The sequence below is a fragment of the Salvelinus fontinalis genome, chromosome 5, assembly GCF_029448725.1.
Source record: "Salvelinus fontinalis isolate EN_2023a chromosome 5, ASM2944872v1, whole genome shotgun sequence".
In the NCBI taxonomy this organism is placed as follows: Eukaryota; Metazoa; Chordata; class Actinopteri; order Salmoniformes; family Salmonidae; genus Salvelinus; species Salvelinus fontinalis.
The window spans coordinates 65,684,772-65,702,732 of NC_074669.1; the positions used below are offsets into that span (position 1 = coordinate 65,684,772).

Genomic DNA, 17,961 nt, shown 5'->3' on the forward strand with positions numbered 1-17,961 from the left:
AGTACAGCCAGTAGAGGACTGGCCACCCCTCAGAGCCTGGTTCCTCTCTACCCAGTACAGCCAGTAGAGGACTGGCCACCCTTCAGAGCCTGGTTCCTCTCTACCCAGTACATCCAGAAGAGGACTGGCCACCCTTCAGAGCCTGGTTCCTCTCTACCCAGTACATCCAGTAGAGGACTGGTCACCCCTCAGAGCCTGGTTCCTCTCTACCCAGTACATCCAGAAGAGGACTGGCCACCCCTCAGAGCCTGGTTCCTCTGGTCTACCCAGTACATCCAGAAGAGGACTGGCCACCCCTCAGAGCCTGGTTCCTCTCTACCCAGTACATCCAGAAGAGGACTGGTCACCCCTCAGAGCCTGGTTCCTCTGGTCTACCCAGTACATCCAGTAGAGGACTGGTCACCCCTCAGAGCCTGGTTCCTCTCTACCCAGTACATCCAGAAGAAGACTGGCCACCCCTCAGAGCCTGGTTCCTCTCTAGGTTTCTTCCTAGGTTTTGGCCTTTCTAGGGAGTCTTTCCTAGCCTCTGTGCTTCTACACCTGCATTGCTTGGTGTTTGTGGTTTTAGGCTGGGTTTCTGTACAGCACTTTGTGACATCTGCTGATGTAGAAAAGTGTTTGTAAATCCATTTGATTTAGTGGTACTGACCAGTCCAGCGATGGGCGAAGGTAGTCTGTTGATTTTCTGGACCAAACCTGGTCTGATGGAACACAGTAACCTGGAAGAGACACAGACAAACACTTCACTACACTAAGTGTGTGTGTGTGTGTGTGTGTGTGTGTGTGTGTGTGTGTGTGTGTGTGTGTGTGTGTGTGTGTGTTTAAAGAGAGACAGTGGAACAGCAGAGGATTGTGGGGATTTCAAAGGCGGAAGTGAGGTCAGACTCACTCGCAGAGCAGGATCCCGTTCTCCAGGCCGCTCCGGAAGTCCTTCTCACCGAAACTTTTTCCCGTCACCTCCTGGGGAGAACACACATCATCACGGTTCTATTGAGGTTCCAAAGAGGTTTTAACAAGGTTCTAACACAGTTCTAAAGAGGTTCTAGCCAGGTTCTAACAAGTAAAGAGGTTCTAACCAGGTTATATAGAGGTTCTAACCAGGTTCTAACTAAGTTCTAACCAGGTTCTAAATAGGTTCTAACAAGGTTCTAACCAGGTTCCAACGAGGTTCTAACAAGGTTCTAAAGAGGTTCTAAATATGTTCTAGCCAGGTTCTAGAGGTTCTAGCCAGGTTCTAACACGGTTCTAAAGAGATTCTAACAAGGCTCTAAATAGGTTCTAGAGGTTCTGGTTCTAACAAGGTTCTAAACAGGTTCTAAAGAGGTTCTAGCCAGGTTATAACAAGGTTCTAAAGATGTTCTAAAGAGGTTCTAGCCAGGTTCTAAAGAGGTTCTAACAAGGTTCTAGGCAGGTTCTAACACAGTTCTAAAGAGGTTCTAGCCAGCTTCTAACAAAGTTCTAACAATGTTCTAAAGCGCTTCTAACGAGGTTCTAACAAGGTTCTAAAAAGGTTCTAGCCAGGTTCTAACCAGGTTATAAAGAGGTTATACCCAGGTTTTAAAAGGGTTTAGCCAGGTTCTACCCTATAAAACGTTTCCCTGTAAATGTACAGCATTATATTGGCACCAGAGTTGCCAACTTAACACTGTACATTTGCTTAACAGCATAGATGCTATAACTAAGCAATAAGGCACGAGGGTGTGTGGAATATGGCTTTGGGCTGTTCTTGGGCACGACACAACTTGGAGTGCCTTGATACAGTCGTTAGCCGTGGTATATTGGCCATATACCACAAACCCCCGAGGTGCCTTATTGCTATTATAAACTGGTTCCCAACATAATTAGAATAGTACAAATACATGTTTTGTCATACGCGTGGTTTACCACGGCTTTCAGTCAATCAGCATTCAGGGCTCCAACCACCCAGATTATAATGTATTTTACAGTACTATTTCCTTACTGTAAAAGCTGTCAACTCTGTTGCCAGTATAATGCTGTACATTTACAGGGAAATTCTTCCTGAAATCTAAATGTCAGAAAAACAACACATTTGTACATCAAATACATGTATTTTCCAATTGGTAACAACATTAACAACAAATGAAACAAGTGAATTGACGACAGAAGTAACAACACACACATAATAAGAGCATCATGACAGTAATAATGTAGAGTGGAAGGGGAAGTGTTTAATTGGCAGACAGGAGACAAACAGACAATCAGAATATCAGTAAAACATATCACTTTCCCAGCTCATGCTACAAAACCAACTTCATAAAGGGTTTGAAAAATATGTTGTATTTGAGCCAAAAATCCATGAAGTTCAGTAAGACATCGTTGTAGTTGACTCAACGTTCCATAACAGGACACTGAGACATCGTTGTAGGTGACTCAACGTTCCATAACAGGACACTGAGACATCGTTGTAGTTGACTCAACGTTCCATAACAGGACACTGAGACATCGTTGTAGTTGACTCAACGTTCCATAACAGGACCCTGAGACATCGTTGTAGTTGACTCAACGTTCCATAACAGGACACTGAGACATCGTTGTAGTTGACTCAACGTTCCATAACAGGACACTGAGACATTGTTGTAGTTGACTTGTAGTTGACTCAACGTTCCATAACAGGACACTGAGACATCGTTGTAGTTGACCCAACGTTCCATAACAGGACACTGAGACATCGTTGTAGTTGACCCAACGTTCCATAACAGGACACTGAGACATCGTTGTAGTTGACCCAACGTTCCATAACAGGACACTGAGACATCGTTGTAGTTGACTCAACGTTCCATAACAGGACACTGAGACATCGTTGTAGTTGACTCAACGTTCCATAACAGGACACTGAGACATCGTTGTAGTTGACTCAACGTTCCATAACAGGACACTGAGACATCGTTGTAGTTGACTCAACGTTCCATAACAGGACACTGAGACATCGTTGTAGTTGACTCAACGTTCCATAACAGGACACTGAGACATCGTTGTAGTTGACTCAACGTTCCATAACAGGACACGGAGACATCGTTGTAGTTGACTTGTAGTTGACTCAACGTTCCATAACAGGACACTGAGACATCGTTGTAGTTGACCCAACGTTCCATAACAGGACACTGAGACATCGTTGTAGGTGACTCAACGTTCCATAACAGGACACTGAGACATCGTTGTAGTTGACTCAACGTTCCATAACAGGACACTGAGACATCGTTGTAGTTGACTCAACGTTCCATAACAGGACACTGAGACATCGTTGTAGTTGACCCAACGTTCCATAACAGGACACTGAGACATCGTTGTAGTTGACCCAACGTTCCATAACAGGACACTGAGACATCGTTGTAGTTGACCCAACGTTCCATAACAGGACACTGAGACATCGTTGTAGTTGACTTGTAGTTGACTCAACGTTCCATAACAGGACACTGAGACATCGTTGTAGTTGACCCAACGTTCCATAACAGGACACTGAGACATCGTTGTAGTTGACCCAACGTTCCATAACAGGACACTGAGACATCGTTGTAGTTGACCCAACGTTCCATAACAGGACACTGAGACATCGTTGTAGTTGACTCAACGTTCCATAACAGGACACTGAGACATCGTTGTAGTTGACTCAACGTTCCATAACAGGACACTGAGACATCGTTGTAGTTGACTCAACGTTCCATAACAGGACACTGAGACATCGTTGTAGTTGACTCAACGTTCCATAACAGGACACTGAGACATCGTTGTAGTTGACTCAACGTTCCATAACAGGACACTGAGACATCGTTGTAGTTGACTCAACGTTCCATAACAGGACACGGAGACATCGTTGTAGTTGACTTGTAGTTGACTCAACGTTCCATAACAGGACACTGAGACATCGTTGTAGTTGACCCAACGTTCCATAACAGGACACTGAGACATCGTTGTAGGTGACTCAACGTTCCATAACAGGACACTGAGACATCGTTGTAGTTGACTCAACGTTCCATAACAGGACACTGAGACATCGTTGTAGTTGACTCAACGTTCCATAACAGGACCCTGAGACATCGTTGTAGTTGACTCAACGTTCCATAACAGGACACTGAGACATCGTTGTAGTTGACTCAACGTTCCATAACAGGATACTGAGACATTGTTGTAGTTGACTTGTAGTTGACTCAACGTTCCATAACAGGACACTGAGACATCGTTGTAGTTGACCCAACGTTCCATAACAGGACACTGAGACATCGTTGTAGTTGACCCAACGTTCCATAACAGGACACTGAGACATCGTTGTAGTTGACCCAACGTTCCATAACAGGACACTGAGACATCGTTGTAGTTGACTCAACGTTCCATAACAGGACACTGAGACATCGTTGTAGTTGACTCAACGTTCCATAACAGGACACTGAGACATCGTTGTAGTTGACTCAACGTTCCATAACAGGACACTGAGACATCGTTGTAGTTGACTCAACGTTCCATAACAGGACACTGAGACATCGTTGTAGTTGACTCAACGTTCCATAACAGGACACTGAGACATCGTTGTAGTTGACTCAACGTTCCATAACAGGACACGGAGACATCGTTGTAGTTGACTTGGTGTTGACTCAACGTTCCATAACAGGACACTGAGACATCGTTGTAGTTGACCCAACGTTCCATAACAGGACACTGAGACATCGTTGTAGGTGACTCAACGTTCCATAACAGGACACTGAGACATCGTTGTAGTTGACTCAACGTTCCATAACAGGACACTGAGACATCGTTGTAGTTGACCCAACGTTCCATAACAGGACACTGAGACATCGTTGTAGTTGACCCAACGTTCCATAACAGGACACTGAGACATCGTTGTAGTTGACCCAACGTTCCATAACAGGACACTGAGACATCGTTGTAGTTGACTTGTAGTTGACTCAACGTTCCATAACAGGACACTGAGACATCGTTGTAGTTGACCCAACGTTCCATAACAGGACACTGAGACATCGTTGTAGTTGACCCAACGTTCCATAACAGGACACTGAGACATCGTTGTAGTTGACCCAACGTTCCATAACAGGACACTGAGACATCGTTGTAGTTGACTCAACGTTCCATAACAGGACACTGAGACATCGTTGTAGTTGACTCAACGTTCCATAACAGGACACTGAGACATCGTTGTAGTTGACTCAACGTTCCATAACAGGACACTGAGACATCGTTGTAGTTGACTCAACGTTCCATAACAGGACACTGAGACATCGTTGTAGTTGACTCAACGTTCCATAACAGGACACTGAGACATCGTTGTAGTTGACTCAACGTTCCATAACAGGACACGGAGACATCGTTGTAGTTGACTTGTAGTTGACTCAACGTTCCATAACAGGACACTGAGACATCGTTGTAGTTGACCCAACGTTCCATAACAGGACACTGAGACATCGTTGTAGGTGACTCAACGTTCCATAACAGGACACTGAGACATCGTTGTAGTTGACTCAACGTTCCATAACAGGACACTGAGACATCGTTGTAGTTGACTCAACGTTCCATAACAGGACACTGAGACATCGTTGTAGTTGACCCAACGTTCCATAACAGGACACTGAGACATCGTTGTAGTTGACCCAACGTTCCATAACAGGACACTGAGACATCGTTGTAGTTGACCCAACGTTCCATAACAGGACACTGAGACATCGTTGTAGTTGACTCAACGTTCCATAACAGGACACGGAGACATCGTTGTAGTTGACTCAACGTTCCATAACAGGACACTGAGACATCGTTGTAGTTGACTCAACGTTCCATAACAGGACACTGAGACATCGTTGTAGTTGACCCAACGTTCCATAACAGGACACTGAGACATCGTTGTAGTTGACTCAACGTTCCATAACAGGACACTGAGACATCGTTGTAGTTGACTCAACGTTCCATAACAGGACACTGAGACATCGTTGTAGTTGACTTGTAGTTGACTCAACGTTCCATAACAGGACACTGAGACATTGTTGTAGTTGACTCAACGTTCCATAACAGGACACTGAGACATTGTTGTAGTTGACTTGTAGTTGACTCAACGTTCCATAACAGGACACTGAGACATCGTTGTAGTTGACTCAACGTTCCATAACAGGACACTGAGACATCGTTGTAGTTGACTCAACGTTCCATAACAGGACACTGAGACATCGTTGTAGTTGACCCAACGTTCCATAACAGGACACTGAGACATCGTTGTAGTTGACTCAACGTTCCATAACAGGACACTGAGACATTGTTGTAGTTGACTTGTAGTTGACTCAACGTTCCATAACAGGACACTGAGACATTGTTGTAGTTGACTCAACGTTCCATAACAGGACACTGAGACATCGTTGTAGTTGACTCAACGTTCCATAACAGGACACTGAGACATCGTTGTAGTTGACTCAACGTTCCATAACAGGACACTGAGACATTGTTGTAGTTGACTTGTAGTTGACTCAACGTTCCATAACAGGACACTGAGACATCGTTGTAGTTGACCCAACGTTCCATAACAGGACACTGAGACATCGTTGTAGTTGACCCAACGTTCCATAACAGGACACTGAGACATCGTTGTAGTTGACCCAACGTTCCATAACAGGACACTGAGACATCGTTGTAGTTGACCCAACGTTCCATAACAGGACACTGAGACATCGTTGTAGTTGACTCAACGTTCCATAACAGGACACTGAGACATCGTTGTAGTTGACTCAACGTTCCATAACAGGACACTGAGACATCGTTGTAGTTGACTCAACGTTCCATAACAGGACACTGAGACATCGTTGTAGTTGACTCAACGTTCCATAACAGGACACGGAGACATCGTTGTAGTTGACTTGTAGTTGACTCAACGTTCCATAACAGGACACTGAGACATCGTTGTAGTTGACCCAACGTTCCATAACAGGACACTGAGACATCGTTGTAGGTGACTCAACGTTCCATAACAGGACACTGAGACATCGTTGTAGTTGACTCAACGTTCCATAACAGGACACTGAGACATCGTTGTAGTTGACTCAACGTTCCATAACAGGACACTGAGACATCGTTGTAGTTGACTCAACGTTCCATAACAGGACACTGAGACATCGTTGTAGTTGACTCAACGTTCCATAACAGGACACTGAGACATCGTTGTAGTTGACCCAACGTTCCATAACAGGACACTGAGACATCGTTGTAGTTGACCCAACGTTCCATAACAGGACACTGAGACATCGTTGTAGTTGACCCAACGTTCCATAACAGGACACTGAGACATCGTTGTAGTTGACTCAACGTTCCATAACAGGACACGGAGACATCGTTGTAGTTGACTCAACGTTCCATAACAGGACACTGAGACATCGTTGTAGTTGACTCAACGTTCCATAACAGGACACTGAGACATCGTTGTAGTTGACTCAACGTTCCATAACAGGACACTGAGACATCGTTGTAGTTGACTTGTAGTTGACTCAACGTTCCATAACAGGACACTGAGACATTGTTGTAGTTGACTCAACGTTCCATAACAGGACACTGAGACATCGTTGTAGTTGACTCAACGTTCCATAACAGGACACTGAGACATCGTTGTAGTTGACTCAACGTTCCATAACAGGACACTGAGACATCGTTGTAGTTGACTTGTAGTTGACTCAACGTTCCATAACAGGACACTGAGACATTGTTGTAGTTGACTCAACGTTCCATAACAGGACACTGAGACATTGTTGTAGTTGACTTGTAGTTGACTCAACGTTCCATAACAGGACACTGAGACATCGTTGTAGTTGACTCAACGTTCCATAACAGGACACTGAGACATCGTTGTAGTTGACTCAACGTTCCATAACAGGACACTGAGACATCGTTGTAGTTGACCCAACGTTCCATAACAGGACACTGAGACATCGTTGTAGTTGACTCAACGTTCCATAACAGGACACTGAGACATTGTTGTAGTTGACTTGTAGTTGACTCAACGTTCCATAACAGGACACTGAGACATTGTTGTAGTTGACTCAACGTTCCATAACAGGACACTGAGACATCGTTGTAGTTGACTCAACGTTCCATAACAGGACACTGAGACATCGTTGTAGTTGACTCAACGTTCCATAACAGGACACGGAGACATCGTTGTAGTTGACCCAACGTTCCATAACAGGACACTGAGACATCGTTGTAGTTGACCCAACGTTCCATAACAGGACACTGAGACATCGTTGTAGTTGACTCAACGTTCCATAACAGGACACTGAGACATCGTTGTAGTTGACCCAACGTTCCATAACAGGACACTGAGACATCGTTGTAGTTGACTCAACGTTCCATAACAGGACACCTACGATTACCTGTTATGGAACGTTGAGCCCAGATGCTAGAAAATGCATATAATTGACAGATTAGGATAGAAAACATTCTAAAGTTTCCAAAACTGTCAAAATATTGTCTGTGAGTATAACAGAACTATTTTGCAGGCGAAAACCTGACGAAATCCAACCCGGAAGTGGCTCTTATTTTGAAAAATTCCTGTTCCATTGCCTGCCTATCCTCCATTTAAAGGGATATCAACCTGATTCCTTTTGCAATGGCTTCCACAGGTTGTGAACAGGCTTTAGATATAGTTTCAAGGTTTTATTCTGAAAAATGAGCGAGATTTATCAAAACGCGTCAGTGGATGGCCAGGTGTCCTTTGATTAGGTTGCTCAACATTTTCTTTCTCTGTAGTATTGTTTAGTTTACCGTCCGGTTGAAATATTATCGATTATGTTAAAAACAACCTGAGGATTGATTATAAAAAACATTTGACATGTTTCTACGAACTTTACGGATACTATTTGTAATTTTCGTCTGCCCTTCACGACCTGCCTGAGCCTGTGGATTTCTGAACATAACGTGCCAAACAAATTGAGTTTTTTTATATAAAAATAATATTTATCGACAAAAGGAACATTTATTGTGTAACTGGAAGTCTCATGAGTGCAAACATCCGAAGATCATCAAAGGTAAGCAATTAATTTTATTGCTTTTCAGACTTTCGTGACCAATCTACATTGCTGCTAGCTGTTCGTAATGTTTTGTCTAGTGATCGATAAACTCACAAACGCTTGGATTGCTTTTGCTGTAAAGCATATTTTCAAACTCTGACACGACAGGTGGATTAACAACAAGCTAAGCTGTGCTTTGGTATATTTCACTTGTGATTTCATGAAAATAAATATTTTTTGTATTTTTTGTATTTATTTGGCGCTCTGCAATTCAGTGGTTGTTTACAAAAATGATCCCGTTAAAGGTTAAACAATTTAAAGGCAATGCTACCAAATACCAATTGAGTGGTAACTTCTGACCCACTGGGAATGTGATGAATGAAATAAAAGCTGAAATAAATTATTCGCTCTACTACTATTCTGACATTTCACATTCTTAAAATAAAGTGGTGATCCCTAACTGACCTAAAACAGGGCATTTTACTAGGATTAAAAGTCAGGAATTGGGAAAAACTGAGTTTAAATGTATTTGGCTAAGGTGTATGCGTGTGTGTGCGCGCGTGCGTGCGTGCGTGTGTGTGAAGGTGGTGATTGACAAGACACCATCATCATCCTCATGATCTCTGGTTGAGACAGGAAGTGTTGAACTAGCTGCCTTCACTCAGTCGCTGTCCACCAATCAGATGTTTGGAAAACCGGTTACCTTGTAGGTCTACTCACAATAACAAGACCCTCCCCCGACACACACGTCACTGAAACAACGTGATTGATTGTAAACATTCGTCACAAGAGAGCCATGTGCGTGAATACTAGTCCACATTTCCACTGCCATGGCAACCATCCGGAGTCTCCTGGCGCTCGCCTGCGGGAGGCGTCGTTCTGGTGCATGCGCTCGGGGGAGCGGGTTTTTCTCCGGTGTCTTCAGAGAAACCAAACATGGCCACCGAGAGGAACGGAGAGATACTATTCTAGTAAATTCCATCCCTTACTAGCTAATATTCTCTGAGTTTCACACACACACACACACACACACACACACACACACACACACACACACACACACACACACACACACACACACACACACACACACACACACACACACACACACACACACACACACACGCAGCAGTAATGTCCCACATTGTGCCTTCTAGTCAAGCCGTAACCGGACACCCTGCGAGACAACAGGTGACGGGGCAATAGTACATTTATAGGCTATCCCCTCAGTCCCACGTCTCCAGTCCAGAACCCACTGCAATATAACATTTATAACCCCGGTCTCCAGTCCAGAACCCCCTACTGTAACAGAACATTTATAACCCCGGTAATAACCCCTGTTTATATACACACACATCTCACCTCGATCCACTTCTGCGCCTCTCTGAATGCAGGCTCGGGATGTCTCGGTTCGTCCCGGGGAAGGTGAGGTTCTTCGCGCTCAGCCCCGGTGCTGGCCATCTCTGATAATGGCTTAATTCGGCTACGGTGTGTTCGTGGGGTTTAAATATCCTGGCTCCGTTAAGAAAAGCTCGGTAATGTCGTCCCTTAATTCCAACCGGACAGCTGGGCTTGTTATTCCGCCGGTTAAGGCTCACGGAGGGCCCGTATCTGTTATATCCGTTATTCTCCCAGGTTTCTCCGTAACTCGGCATGAGCGTCTCCCGGTTGGGCTGTAGAGGAAAGTGAGCTATCCTGACTCCCCACACTGCAACACGAACCAACCGGACACTAAAAATAACCTCCAACCGGCCAGGCGCGAGACAGACGCCCAGCAGCCGGTCCTGGTGCCCGCAGGACGGGGAGGATAGAAGAATGTTGGAGGGGGGGTTGGGGCGGTGTGTGTGTGTTTTACAAAAAGTGGCGTTATAATTCCGGTCAGCTGGGGAGGCAACGTGACGCTGCTGCCACCGAGCGCCAGAGAAGCAGCGTCTGTAACCATGGCGACGCGCTGCCAGCTCTGATCTGGGGAAATACCGTCCGACGACCACAGCGATAATTCTTTCTTTTGGACTTTTGTTGTATAAAAAAAATTATCTTTATTAAATGTGTTCTTTTTTTATTGATTTTTACAAACATAATAGATTAATTCATATAAATACAAATCTGTTTTCACATCAATACATGAGTTCATTATTAGGCTAGTAACTTCCCCCGGGGTAACTTCCCTCCAGAGTAACTTCCCCCCGGGGTAACTTCCCTCCAGAGTAACTTCCCTCCAGAGTAACTTCCCTCCAGAGTAACTTCCGCCCGGGGTAACTTCCCTCCAGAGTAACTTCCCTCCAGAGTAACTTCCCTCCAGAGTAACTTCCCCCCGGGGTAACTTCCCTCCAGAGTAACTTCCCCCCGGGGTAACTGCCCCCCAGAGTAACTGCCCCCGGAGTAACTGCCCCCCGGGGTTACTGCCCCCCGGGGTTACTGCCCCCCGGGTTACTGCCCCCCGGAGTAATTGCCCCCCAGGGTAACTGCCCCTCAGAGTAACTGCCCCCCGGAGTAACTGCCCCGTAATTCACATTAACACCATAAGATGTCACCAAATTATTTTCATCACAACTTGGAGATATTTCAACAAAACCATTTTGCGGTAAATTAATCAAATTTTTTAAATGTTTTAAAAGTTGTAGATATATTCCAATGAAGTTATATCTATATATTTTTTTTAAATATACAAGTACGAAAGTACAATCCACTTGTTTTGAGAGAAAAATGTAGAGAATTTTTGAGGTAAGTAGTAATATGTTGGATGAGTGTTTGGGGCAACTCGCCCTCTGTGGGGGCTAGTTACCTTCATGGTTATGAATGTGTTTCTACCTGTCATTTAGACATTGACTAGCCCAGTTAGCGCTAGTTTATGCTAACTTGCTAGCTAGCACTTTCACTAGCAGTAAATGCTAGCTAGTTAGCATAAACTGCTAGGAGTGCTAGCTAGCCACTTCACTAGCAGTAAATGCTAGCCAGCTAGGTAGTTAGCATAAACTGCTAGGAGTGCTAGCTAGCCACTTCACTACCAGTGAATGCTAGCCAGCTAGCTAGTTAGCATAAACTGCTAGGAGTGCTAGCTAGCCACTTCACTTGCAGTAAATGCTAGCCAGCTAGCTAGTTAGCATTAACTGCTAGGAGTGCTAGCTAGCAACCTTACTACCAGATCGTCTGATGTAAAATACATAAAAAAATACCACGTAAATAAATTTCAGAACGAATTGCAGAAAGAATTGGGAACGTTATTTTTCCAAACATAAAAATTCTGCCTCCTAGCGTCAAGAAGATAAAGGCACAGCCAACTTAGTGTATGTAAACTTCTGACCCACTGGATTTGTGATATAGTGAATTATAAGTGAAATAATCTGTCTGTAAACAATTGTTGGAAAAATGACTTGTGTCATGTACAAAGTAGATGTCCTAACCGACTTGCCAATACTATAGTTTGTTAACAAGAAATGTGTGGAGTGGTTGAAAAACGAGTGTTAATGACTCCAACCTAAGTGTATGTAAACTTCATACTTCAACTGTACGTACCATTTCAAATTGTGAACAGATTTGCCCTGTACTATCCTTCCTTGGTGGTCTGGTGGGTAGGATTCGGCGCTCTCACTGCCTTTTGATTCCCGGTCAGAGAACTCGTCATTTGCGACTTGTGCAACCTGTCACAATGAATTTACTTTGTTATCGCACGTATGTACCACTTCAAATTGCGAACCGACTTGCCCTGCAGTGTCCCTGGTGTTCTAGTGGTGCACCAGTCCCTCCTGCTGCCACCCCCACAACATGATGCTGCCACCCCCGTGCTTCACAGTTGGGATGGTGTTCTTCGGCTTGCAAGCGTCCCCCTTTATCCTCCAAACATAACAATGGTCATTATGGCCAAACAGTTCTATTTATGTTTCATCAGACCAGAGGACATGTCTCCAAAAAGTAGGATCTTTGTCCCCATGTGCAGTTGCAAACCGTAGTCTGGCTTTTTTATGGCGGTTTTGGAGCAGTAGCTTCTTCCTTGCTGAGCGGCCTTTCAGTTTATGTCGATTTAGGACTTGTTTGATTGTGGATATAGATACTTTTGTACCTTGATTGTGGATATAGATACTTTTGGATCTTCACAAGGTCCTTTGCTGTTGTTCTGGGATTGATTTGCACTTTTCACACCAAAGTACATTCATCTCTAGGAGACAGAACGCGTCTCCTTCCTGAGCTGTATGACGGCTGCGTGGTCCCATGGTGTTTATACTTGCGTACTATTGTTTGTACAGATGAACGTGGTACCTTCAGGCATTTGGAAATTGCTCCCAAGGATGAACCAGACTTGTGGAGGTCTACAATTTGTTTCTGAGGTCTTGGCTGATTTCTTTTGATTTCCCCATGATGTCAAGCAAAGAGGCACTGAGTTTGAAGGTAGGCCATGAAATACATCTACAGGTACACCTCCAATTGACTCAAATTATGTCAATTAGCCTATCAGAAGCTTCTAAAGCCATGACATCATTTTTGGATTTTTCCCAGCTGTTTAAACTGTTTATCTCTGATAATGGCCCTTACTGACCATAGAGCTGTTTATATTGACATTACACTGTTTATCTCTGATAATGGCCCTTACTGACCATAGAGCTGTTTATATAGACATTACACTGTTTATCTCTGATAATGGCCCTTACTGACCATAGAGCTGTTTATATTGACATTACATTGTTTATCTCTGATAACGGCCCTTACTGACCATAGAGCTGTTTATCTCTGATAACGGCCCTTACTGACCATAGAGCTGTTTATATTGACATTACACTGTTTATCTCTGATAATGGCCTCGGCAGAGCATCCTATCGGAAGCTTAATAGCTCTATATTAAAACATGATTTGGTCAAGATGGAGATAAACAATTTAATTCCTCACTTCTGGAACAAAGCTATAAATGACCATTCATACAGTAATAACTGGGAGCTTTTTAAATATGAGGTTGGAAAATATGGGAGTATTCTTGCCAAGATGAGGAGAGCTGTAGAGAGAGCTGTAGAAGAAAGTGACTACAAAGATCACCTCTTGCTGACAGAGACATTAAAAGGGGTCAGCGGAGTCAATCACCACCTTCCGGAGACACCTGAAACCCCACCTCTTTAAGGAATACCTAGGATAGGATAAAGTAATCCTTCTAACCCCCCCCCCCCCCCCTTAAAAGAGTTAGATGCACTATTGTAAAGTGGTTGTTCCACTGGATATCATAAGGTGAATGCACCAATTTGTAAGTCGCTCTGGATAAGAGCGTCTGCTAAATGGCTCAAATGTTAAATGTAAATGTATTGCTGACAGAGATATTTAAAGGGGTCTCTATTGCTGACAGAGATATTAAAAGGGAGATATTATCATCAGTCAGCTAGCAGAGGACACCACCCTCATTTTGAAAGATACTGACCAGATTCCTAGAGCAGTCGATGTGATATATTTTCCAAAGCATCTGGTCTTTGCCTAAACCTTAATAAGTGTGAATTGTTTGCTGTTAAAGACTGTGTGATACCCTCGATCTGCAATATTCCAGTCAAGGAAAAAGTAGCACACCTTGGGATTACCATGTCTAAGGATCAACAGGAAAGATGCTCATTACATTTCATACCTTGAAAATAACAAAAAGTTCAACCATTGGTTGCGGAGGGATTTATCCTTGAAAGGTTGAGTATTGCTTTCTAAAGCTGAAGGTATCTCCAGACTTACTTATGCGGCCCTGTCCCCTACATCTTGACAACAAAAAAAATAGGTAAAGCTGTTGACCAGATGCTTTTCAACTTAATCTGGAAAAATCGTACAGATTATATTAGGAAATGTGTCATTATGAACACAAGAATATGGTCTACATTTTCCTGAATAATACTTAAGATGAATTGGGCTGAACATTTCTTGAAGAATCCAACTTCAATTTGAAAGTTCATCCCTAATTACATCTTCTCCCGTTTTGGTGACTTCAATTTTACGTTACGTTGTAATTGATTGATAATATTCCTACCAAATTCTCTGCTTTTCAGACCAGTAATCTTAGCGTGGTTGTTAATAAACAACTTTTAGGCATTTAATTTGGAACAATAAGGATATGTCTTTATTTTTTAAGAACTGGTTTAATAATCATATCCTGCTGGTGAGTCAACTTTTTAATGCAGGATTGTTACTCAATTATGAGGAATGTTTATTATCTTGTACAATATTCCTGTAACACCTAGAGAGTTGTTTACAGGTGTAACCAGACCTTCTGGACCTGCCCTCACCTTCTGGACCTGCCCTCACCTTCTGGACCTGCCCTCTCAATCCGGTTGACTCTCCAATAGGAAACATGTGTTTCTCCTTGCTTCCTCAGGACAACAGATCTGTTTTATGTCACATATAGATATTGAATCCATTCCTTATGTCACATATAGATATTGCATCCATTCCTTATGTCACATATAGATATTGCATCCATTCCTTATGTCACATATAGATATTGCATCCATTCCTTATGTCACATATAGATATTGCATCCATTCCTTATGTCACATATAGATATTGCATCCATTCCTTATGTCACATATAGATATTGCATCCATTCCTTATGTCACATATAGATATTGAATCCATTCCTTATGTCACATATAGATATTGAATCCATTCCTTATGTCACATATAGATATTGAATCCATTCCTTATGTCACATATAGATATTGAATCCATTCCTTATGTCACATATAGATATTGAATCCATTCCTTATGTCACATATAGATATTGAATCCATTCCTTATGTCACATATAGATATTGAATCCATTCCTTATGTCACATATAGATATTGAATCCATTCCTTATGTCACATATAGATATTGAATCCATTCCTTATGTCACATAGATATTGAATCCATTCCTTATGTCACATATAGATATTGAATCCATTCCTTATGTCACATATAGACATTGAATCCATTCCTTATGTCACATATAGACATTGAATCCATTCCTTATGTCACATATAGACATTGAATCCATTCCTTATGTCACATATAGACATTGAATCCATTCCTTATGTCACATATAGACATTGAATCCATTCCTTATGTCACATATAGACATTGAATCCATTCCTTATGTCACATATAGACATTGAATCCATTCCTTATGTCACATATAGACATTGAATCCATTCCTTATGTCACATATAGACATTGAATCCATTCCTTATGTCACATATAGACATTGAATCCATTCCTTATGTCACATAAGGAATGGATTCAATGTCTATGTCACATATAGATATTGCATCCATTCCTTATGTCACATATAGATATTGAATCCATTCCTTATGTCTCAACATACTGGAATGCATATCAATAATCTGTTAGAAAAAGAGTCTGGTTATTACCACACAAATACCTGCTTGTTAACAAGGTCAAAGGTCTCTTTCAGAATGATCCATAAGTATTACCCTGCGAATCATTACCTGAAGAAACTCAGAAGACATTAACTGTACTGTGTGTTGAGCATCCAGAAAACAGTTCTGCATTGTCTACATGAAATTACGGAAAGATATTCATAGTTTTATAATTGTTAATATTCTTTGGGACTTTTTTTAATGGGAATCTGCTGCTCAGTTTCCTTAACTAGAACAAGGATAAAGAAAAACAACTTTAACCTAAATTGTGAAATGGAAAAATGTAATATTCAATGTAAATTCACTGATAAAACCACTTCCTTGTTTCCTATAAGGAATTTGAGCATTAAGACCAATCAACATTCTAATAAGAACACTGTTAATACTATCAACACGTGCATCTCTTAAGGTCTTTGTATAATCTGTAATGTGTTGTTCCCCCTAGCATCTTATCATTGGCTGTTTGTATACTTCCTGTATGTGTACTGGTGTTTCTGCAATAACGTAAGAGCTCTCATTGGCTATTGCTGATCACCGTTCTCAACTTGTCGTTGCGCAAGATTACCCATTTGTCATACTTGAGTAAAAGTAAAGATAACGTAATAGAAAATGATTGAAAAGTGAGTCACCAAGTAAAATAGAACTTGAGTAAAAATTTAGTGTAACTGCTCAAATATACTTAAGTATGGAAAGTATAAATAACTTCAAATTCCTTTTATTAATCAAACCAGATGGCACCATTTTCTTGTTGTTTATTTATTTAAGGATGACCAGGGATGTTCTCTTGACAAGTGAATTGGACCGTTTGTCTGTCCTGGTAAGTGCTCGTTACATTTAGAATGCTTTTGGGTGTCAGGTGTAATGTATGGAGTAAAAAGTACATTATTTTAGGAACGTAGTGAAGTAAAAGTTGTCAAAAATATAAAGTACGGATACTACTTAAGTAAAATCAAACATGTTTACAAATAATCGGGATGAAAAGAGGACTGACATATCCTACTAAAGTAGAAATTACATTAACATTTTACTCAAGTAAAATAGCCCTCTGAAAAGCTACTCAGTTACAGTAATGAGAGAAATAATTATTTACATTTCCACAGAGAGAGGAGCGGAGACTTGTGTAGTTTGGTTGTTTATTGGCAGTCAGCAGCACAGGAAGATGCAGAAAGGCAAAGCACAGACAACATTGCTGCAGTGTCATCCTGACAACGTCATCCTAACATCGTAGTCTGACGTTGTAACAGCTGTTAGAAACAGAGCAGAGAGCTGAGGAGTCAGGCAGTAGAAAAACAGGAAGCCTTAAAATCCAACACCTCACAGGCTGCAGATCAAACGGCTCCCTATCCCCCATGTAGTGCACTACTTTCTCAGTGGTGATCCGGCTCCCTATCCCCCATGTAGTGCACTACTTTCTCAGTGGTGATCCGGCTCCCTATCCCCCCATGTAGTGCACTACTTTCTCAGTGGTGATCCGGCTCCCTATCCCCCATGTAGTGCACTACTTTCTCAGTGGTGATCCGGCTCCCTATCCCCCATGTAGTGCACTACTTTCTCAGTGGTGATCCGGCTCCCTATCCCCCAT

The 17,961-nt window shown here is 42.4% G+C and overlaps 1 protein-coding gene across 1 annotated transcript; it reads right to left on the reverse strand.

Annotated features, from left to right (window-relative positions):
- Nucleotides 1-505: 505 nt before the first annotated feature.
- On the reverse strand, nucleotides 506-10,528 carry LOC129856176 (LIM and calponin homology domains-containing protein 1-like). Its single transcript, XM_055924277.1, has 3 exons — nucleotides 10,371-10,528; nucleotides 890-960; nucleotides 506-719 (listed from the first exon to the last, which is right to left on the reverse strand). Exons 1-3 carry the CDS (start codon nucleotides 10,467-10,469, stop codon nucleotides 506-508), a joined length of 384 nt encoding a protein of 127 aa, XP_055780252.1. The 5' UTR covers nucleotides 10,470-10,528.
- Nucleotides 10,529-17,961: the final 7,433 nt, after the last annotated feature.

Coding starts and splice junctions, on each gene's coding strand:
- LOC129856176 (XM_055924277.1), bottom strand. CDS start 10,469: ATGGCCAGCACCGGGGCTGAGCGCGAAGAACCTCACCTTCCCCGGGAC. Junction 961..10,370: donor AGGCGCAGAAGTGGATCGAG/GTGAGATGTGTG, acceptor TGTTCTCCCCAG/GAGGTGACGGGAAAAAGTTT. Junction 720..889: donor AACGGGATCCTGCTCTGCGA/GTGAGTCTGACC, acceptor TGTCTCTTCCAG/GTTACTGTGTTCCATCAGAC.